Source organism: Colobus angolensis, unplaced genomic scaffold (assembly GCF_000951035.1).
Source record: "Colobus angolensis palliatus isolate OR3802 unplaced genomic scaffold, Cang.pa_1.0 Scaffold1, whole genome shotgun sequence".
NCBI lineage: Eukaryota > Metazoa > Chordata > Mammalia > Primates > Cercopithecidae > Colobus > Colobus angolensis.
Window position 1 is genome coordinate 1,476,040 of NW_012110918.1, and position 8,495 is coordinate 1,484,534.

The 8,495-nt window shown below is 36.7% G+C and overlaps 1 protein-coding gene across 2 annotated transcripts in view; it reads right to left on the reverse strand.

Moving 5' to 3' along the window:
• Window positions 1-8,495, reverse strand: part of CEP112 (centrosomal protein 112kDa) — a 567,477-nt gene that overhangs the window by 342,334 nt on the left and 216,648 nt on the right. For both annotated transcript variants that reach the window (XM_011944093.1, XM_011944768.1), the window contains one exon: window positions 17-152. In XM_011944093.1, coding sequence (XP_011799483.1) covers window positions 17-152 — 136 coding nt within the window. The remainder of the gene's footprint in view (window positions 1-16; window positions 153-8,495) is intronic.

The following is an 8,495-nucleotide window of genomic DNA, read 5'->3' on the forward strand; positions in this document are numbered from 1 at the left end:
GTGGCGGCCTCCTTACCTGCTCTTTCATTTCAGCATAGACTTTCTCTGAGTTCAGTTCCACCTGCCGCTTAAACTCTTCCAGAGCGGCATCTGCCTGCTGGGCCTGCAACCTCTGAACTTCAGTCACACGAGTAAGCTGCTCCTCTTTTTCCCTAGAAAGGTTCAGAGAAGCTTCAGAGTTAAAATATAAAAGAACTAACATGAATGAAAGAACAATATTTAACCTCCTGTAAAATAAAATCAAGATTTTAATTTTTTTGATCCAAATCCTACAAAACTTCCCTTTAGAAATATGACAATAAACTAACTCATCTCAAGAGAAAAAGGGTATAAACATGTACTATGTATTCTGATGAAGGGAAAACTACTTTCAAAGATTTCCCTGAAAACAAAACTGAGTAAAACCATGTGTCTCCATCAAGTGATGAATGAATCAACAAAATGCGGACTAGTTATCCAATGGAGTATTAGTCATCCTTAAAAAGGAATGAAGTTCTGATACCTGCCACAACATGGATGAACCTTCAAAACATCCAGCTAAGTGAAAGAAACCAGTCACAAAAAGTTACATATTGTTTGATTCAATTTATATGAAATTTCCAGAATAGATAAATCCATAGAGACAGACAGTATACTAGTAGTTACTAAGGTCTGAGAGGCTGAGGAAATAGGGAGTGATTGCTAACAGATATGAAATGAAGAAAATATGAAAATGTTCTGGAATTAGATAGTGGTGATGGTTGCACATCCTTGTGAATATACTAAGATCCACCAAACTGTACACTTTAAAACAGTAAATTTTATGGTATGTGAATTACATCTCATGTCTTCTGGTTTTTTTTAAATGTACCAATAGAAAGATGTATGTCTACCAGAAGTTAATCTGCAGTGAAGTCAGTGCAACAGAGAAACATGATGGCCTAAAATTATTTTACTGCCTTCTAACAGATTGCCTAAAAGAACTGATAACCATCTCATTTCTTCATACCTTAGGCAGAAACTACATGGCTGAAAGAAGAATCTTTGCATGTTGATAGAAGAAAAAATTAAAGGCTTCAGTTTATAAATGCATGCCATTTAACAATAGTTAACTCTGAGTTCTAACTAGGTGCCAGGCACCGTGTAATGGAATTTTATATGGTTTGGCTCTGTGTCCCCACCCACATCTAACCTTGTAGCTCCCATAATTCCCACGTGTTGTGGGAGGGACCCAGTGGGAGATAACTGAATCATAGGGGCAGGTCTTTCCCATGCTGTTCTCATGATAGTGAATAAGTCTAACGAGATCTGATAGTTTTAACAAGAGGAGTTCCCCTGCACAAGCTCCTCTTTTTGCCTGCCGCCATCCATGTAAGATGTGACTTGCTCCTCCTTGCCTTCTGGAGGGACCCAGTGGGAGATAACTGAATCATAGGGGCAGGTCTTTCCCATGCTGTTCTCATGATAGTGAACAAGTCTAACGAGATCTGATGGTTTTAACAATAGGAGTTCCCCTGCACAAGCTCCTCTTTTTGCCTGCCGCCATCCATGTAAGATGTGACTTGCTCCTCCTTGCCTTCTGCTGTGATTGTGAGGCCTCCTCAGCCACATGGAACTGTAAGTCCATTAAACCTTTCTTTTGAAAATTGCCCAGTCTCAGGTATGTCTTTATCAGCAGTGTGAAAATGGCCTAATACAGAATTTTATGTTTTCTCTCATTTATTCTCACAGTAAACCAGTATAAGAGTGTTATTATAGCCTTACTTACACAGAACAGAAAGGTAGGGCTTAGAGAATACTTCCAAGGTTACACACCTAGAGTAACAACAGGTCAAGCCAGGATTCCAGTCCTGACAGTGTGCTTCTAGAGTTCCTGTTGTTGGCTGCTATGCCACACTGCTTTCCTGATTTTCTAGATGCCACAGTTAAGATTAACATACTTCACTTTCCCTAAATGGGAAAGCTTAGACACATATAAAATATGTTCTTACTATTAGCTGTAACACTGAAGAATGCTGGGCAGGGGTGGGTAATTTAACTCACTCAAACCAAATTTGAGAGAGATATCATAAAGGGGAGAAAAGACATTTCTAAAACAAGAGGATGCAATCTTTTAAGACTTGAGAAAAAAGTAGTATGAGTTTTTCCAGGTTATTTATCTGAGTTTAAAATCCACTCTAAGACACAAAAATGTCTAGGCTTTTCAATAAGAACGTACATATCATATAAAATATCAAAATACCAAACCATCTTCTTCCCCACCCACCAAATTGAAAACCTCTTTCAAAGCTTAAGTGGTCAAAAGACTAATAAGAAAAAGTGTCACCTAATTTCTACTTCAGCAAGACTCTTTTGTTCCTTTATAATGAGGTTATCATTGATATAGATATAGACATATAAATATAGATAGATAGATGTGTGTGTATGTTCTCTCCTCACACCCATATCCCATCCCCACCCCTGTATTTGGGATCCGCAAATAGGCAAATGTTTGTTGACAGGCTAAAAGAGCATGCCGTGCATGTTTACTTGTCATTTTAAACACCACCTTGTGTCTATCTCTTCATATCTCATGTATCCATCTACCTGAAGGTGACAATAATCATTGCAATCCCATGATAAACAAAACAGTTTTCCCACTAAATCCCTGTTCCTTTATGTGTCTGTTTTACAGATGTAGCCACCATTTTTATGACTTACAGAATTTAATACTGCCCCAAGGTGTGTGATGCCCTGCATGAGAGTTAAGCCATTCCAGGTCATGATGCATGCCACATGTGGCTCTCAGGGACTGCATTTTGCAGCAATAGGGTACAGGACTCTGGAAGTTTTTAAAAGCTATTCTTCAACTTGTCCACTTTAATGGGGACCTGAATATCTTGTTGCTCACCATGTTTCTTACATGTTGTTAAAGGAAAATGGCCTTAATGTTAACTGGCTGTTAAGTTCTGAGGTCATAACATTAGTGAGGCTTTTTTGCCACCTAATGTGAATATTAGCTCAAAGATAATGGTGATTAATAACTGGATATCATATTGAAGGCTGACTGCAGGGACACCATATATGAAAGACTGAGTACTCTGATGGCTATAGAGAAGTTTAAATTGTTCTGGTGCATTTTCACTCTTCCTATATTATTCTGTGCAAGAACAGGAGGCTTTAAGTTGTATGTAGGATTTCCCCTCAACAAATGTTGAATAATTTGTTTGAATATAAAAATATTTGAATACTAAAACAGCACATGGGAACAACATAAAGTCATATAAATTGTTATTGGGTACCATGGTCTAGACCTGGCTTGGCAAATAGATGTTCTCTGGTGTGGTGGTCGCAACTGACTGGAAGAGGCTGACTAGAATGCTCTATTTAAAGGATTCTGAGAGCAAGCTCAGAGGGAAAGGGTGCCGTGGTTGATGAACGGTGGCACTGTTTACAAGGCACTGGAGTTAGGCAGTGCAACGACCATTTCAGAGATTATAGTGACTAGTTTATCTTATGTTCCTCTTCACTTTTTGAGGCCCTTCTACAAGCACTTGGGAAGACTATTTTATAATTAAGATTAACATTTATCAAAGGATTACCTTTGGTCAGTTTGTATATAAATACAAAAGAAAGTACATTGAACAGGATTTGAAAACTTTAAAAGTTTATATATCATTTACTTTTTAATTACAGAACATTAGCCAAAAGAAAGATAACAAATTTTATAAAAATATATGACCTATAGCTGAAATAGCAACTTTGCCCTATCTATGTAGAAAGTCAGTTTTTTATAATATTTGTGCAATAATTTGCATGAACTATTTAGTTAAACACTTTTAATTTAATAGGACAAATCCTTTTCTCTATAACATGTCATTCTTACCTACTAAGCTTAGCTCATTTACTTTATAACTAATTTATGACCACATAAATCAAAGTCATAAACTTCAGCTATCCATCAGGTAATTAGAGGCCATTTTAAAATGTGAAAACCTTGCACAATAAGGCACATTGCTTTTAATTGATCGCTTCTACCCTGATTTACAAATAGCAAATACTGTTTTACACTCAATTGTAAGCACAGGGAAATATGTAAAATCTAGCTTCCAGTCCCACCATACTGTCTGAACTAACCTAATAGTAACGCTAAATATCAAAGGTGGCCTCATTCAATATAATTCAATGTTCTTGTCCAGTAAAACCATAATGAATACATTGAGCTCCGCTAATATTTAGAAACCTTCTGCCCTTTTTTTTTTTTTTTAGACAGGGTATTGCTCTGTTGCCCAGGCTAGAGTGTGCAGTGGCATAATCAGGACTCACTGCAGCCTTGAACTCCTGGACTCAGGTGATCCTCCCACCTCAGCTTCTGAGTAACTGAGAATATAGGTGCAAGCTGCCACCCCTGGCTAATTTTTTTCTTTTTTGTAGAAATGGGGTTTTGCCAAGTTGCCCAGGCTGGTCTCGAACTCCTGGACTCAAGCAATCCACCCACCTCGACCTCCTACAAAGCTGGGATTACAGGCATAAGCTGCTACACCTGGCCCCTCTGTCTTACTATAAATTAAATCTGTCAATTCAAATAAAGAGGTGATAATCATTTTAAGGAGGGATCCATTTTAATTTCTATAAGGTAATGAAGCAGAAGTGAAAATGTTGAAGCTTTGAAACAGACAAAGGTCTGCTCCTATCACAGGAACAGTGCTCCTTTTTACCATGATCCCAATAGTGCATCCTGCAAGGAGGAAAAAAGGACTTTGAAGATTTTTTTTCCCAATGGAACTAGTTGTTGGGCCAAGTAGAAATGCATCACTCAAATGCCTTAAAGCTGGGCCTCCATGAAGATAAAAAAGTGGAAAGAAAATTTGCTTTTCAGCTCTGATTTATTTATAAAGTGCAGTAAATTTTCCTCATCTGAGTATATAAAGGATAAAGAAAAAAAGAAGCTGCATTCTTAAACAACCACAAGCCAGCTCAGATTAAAGGATGTTCTGAAGTACATGATTATTCCAAAAAGGGCAATAAAATATAGGGAACTAATGGATGACAGTTTAGTATTTTTGAGCTTTACAAGCTAACACATATATGGACGGGTGAACCTTAATTTGAAAATCTTCCTTCTGCACATTTCTGTTCCAGTACGTTTAATAAAGATGGCTGTGATCCAACATGTATGTATAAGGCTTCACATTACAGTCTACTTCATTTGCTGCCAGCTTGGCATCTCCCCTGGAAACTCCAAGAAAAACAACACAAAACAAGAAACTTCAAACAAGTCTGAAAAACAGCTAGAAGAGTCCCCATGCCCTTTCCAGCTGGGCCGGAAAACAAGACTTCCAAGCAGCAATATCACCTACATTCACGGCTGCAGGTTGTTACTTAAACTGATTAAACGGAATGAGTCAAAAATATTTAAAATAATACATTTCATAAGCATGATAAGTGAATAAACTGCTTTGGCCTACTCTTCACTTGACTATTAAAACTAGTAGTCTCTGCTAAATTCTAGTTTAAAAATGGTAAACCCTGTAGACAGCTAAACATTTGATACTTCAAGAGTCAGAAAGAAATGCCCAGTAAAATGAAAGTTAGTACTGGTCTTAATATTGAATATACGGTAATACTTCCCAAATTGATCTACAGATTCAACATAATCAATGCATGCAGAGCCACAAGCCAAGGAACAGGGGCAGCCTCTAGAAGATGGAAAAGGCAAGGAATGGATTATTCCTATAAGCTCAATGAAACTATGATGATCCAAAACACGAAATTAGAAGTTATTCTCTCACTACTAAGGGAAAAGCTTGAAACAGGTATGATAACAGCATAAAGAAGTTCTACAGAACTCTGTTCTGACAAAGACCTTTTATTGCCAACAATGTAGGCTTACCCAGAGAGCTTGCTCCCAGGGTCAAGCACCAGTCTTTTTTTTTATTTTTTTATTTATTTTTTTTTGAGACGGAGTCTCGCTCTGTCGCCCAAACTGGAGTGCAGTGGCCGGATCTCAGCTCACTGCAAGCTCCGCCTTTCAGGTTCACGCCATTCTCCTGCCTCAGCCTCCCGAGTAGCTGGGACTACAGGCGCCCGTCACCTCGCCCGGCTAGTTTTTTGTATTTTTTTTTTTTTTTAGTAGAGACGGGGTTTCACGGAGTTAGCCAGGATGGTCTCGATCTCCTGACCTTGTGATCCGCCCGTCTCGGCCTCCCAAAGTGCTGGGATTACAGGCTTGAGCCACCGCGCCCGGCCAAACACTAGTCTTAAAAAACCATGCCTGTCTGTTGGTTGAAGCATGTTAGTTATAAATAGAAATGAGGAATCTTATTAAACATTCAAAAACCTCTTAAGAAGATATGGATGTCAGCTAGGATGTTCACAAATCTATGACGCCAACTGGAGTTGAATCATAATTCAAAAGAACTAGTTCTGGCCTCAACCTTGTAGCCTTCATTCTCAGTAAGTTAGTTTTGTTCTGGGAGCAGAGACAAGGGTGCTGGCAGCAAATTCTAAGATCTGCTCATTCAAATACTATAGAAAACATAAAAGAAGTGTAAGACATGCTTCCTATCTTGCAGAAACTATAATCTGACTAAGGGAAAAGATGAAAATACAAGGAGAAAAAATAAAATTATGCAATATCGTACACATTAAATCTTGTGACAAATTTTAAGTGCTAAAAGAATACAAAGAATGTAACGATGCACTAAGAGGCTATATAAGAAACAGTTCTCAGAGGATCAAATTTATGTGTAAGGTAGGAAATAAAGCTATATAAGTAAAATTAATAAAAGGTTTAAACAGTTTAAAGTTTACATAATAATTTTATGCTAAACTAACTTCTGCCTGTAATATGGGTCCATACATAAAACAAATTCTAGCTCAGCAAATACAAAAGTAAGTAATACTTTTATGGTAAACTAACAAAATATTGAGAAAATTATCCTTAAAGATAAAGCAGTCATGGTTTATGGTCAAAAAAATTCCTCTAAAATCTTTAAATTCTTTAAAATTCAAAATAAATCCCACATATGATGCTATTTTCGTTTATGTCTCTATACTTAACAAAGGATTAAAACTTTCATGTATAAATTGTACATAATATACGCAGAGTTTACATACATACCCACTAATATATTTCATTATAGATGTAGTGTTATATCAGTAAATAATAAGGATATATATGTTATTCTTGTAAAATGACAAAACCTAAATATTCTGGAATAGGTGAGGACCACTTCTTGTTACTAGGAGAGGAAGAAAGACAGTATGAAGTCACTCAAGCAGAATGATAAGTAAACCAACGCCAGATCAAAGGAATAAAGAAAAAAGGCTGAAATGTGAATCTGAAATATTTATTTCCTTCAAAAACATTATCCATGCCTTGTCCCAGGGCAGTTCAATATTTCAAAGTAACTGGAAAATATTCTCACTTATATTCATCACTATGCACAAATAGATCAAATTTTAAGCAGGCAAATTTTCTCCTATTTATCAAATATAAATGTAATATTTATCATGTAAGAGAAGCTTTTCTGCTCATTAGAGATGATTTCTAAGTGATATGAAATGAAAAGTCGCAATAGATATGTCCCACTACTTTTAGAGAATTATTATATTGCTACAAAACATAACATTTACAGTGTAGCCATAATTTTTAAATCTTTGCAAATGATAAAGCAGAGTGAACATTTATTGAATGTCTACCCTGCTCATTACAATTAGGGCAGTTCACACATTATTTCATCTAATTTCTATTAGAAAAGTTACTACATCTTTTAGATGAAAACACTGAAACTTAGAATAGTCAAGTTCACATAAAAGTGCCAGAACAAGCGATGAAAACAACCCATCTGACTGGAAGTCCCAAGTAGTTTCACTACACGTAACATTATTTCTTTAAATCTGTGCATACATTTTGTATTAAGTTACCATTTCATATTAATTAGCTGAATTTATAACTAAGTACTTGCCATAATTTATCCTTACATAGCCATATTTATATATTAAATAACTTGGAGCATTTGAAAGATAAAATGTTCATTAGCATTCACTTAACATCTATCACATGCCAGGATCTGTGCTCAGTATTAGAAATGCAAAAACGATCAGGACGTTATATCAGTTTTGTGTGTGTGTGTGTGTGTGTGTGTGTGTTTGAGACAATGTCTTGCTCTGTCACCTAGGCTAGAGTGCAGTAGTGCGATCTCGGCTAACTGCAACCTCTGCCTTCTGGGTTCAGGAGATTGTCTTGTCTCAGCCTCCCAAGTAGCTGGGATTACAGGAATGCAGTACCATGCCTGGTTAATTTTTGTGTATTTTTAGTACAGACGGGGTTTTGCCATGTTGGCCAGGCTGATCCAGGAAAACATCATAAAGGACTTCTCATTTTGGTAAGATCATTACTAAAAATGTTTAAGAAGATTAATCCATTACATGTACATTGCATACATGCATACCACATACATATCACACACAACGATAGTACATGTATAATACATGTATGTAACATGCACACACCTCACACATGTATCACATGC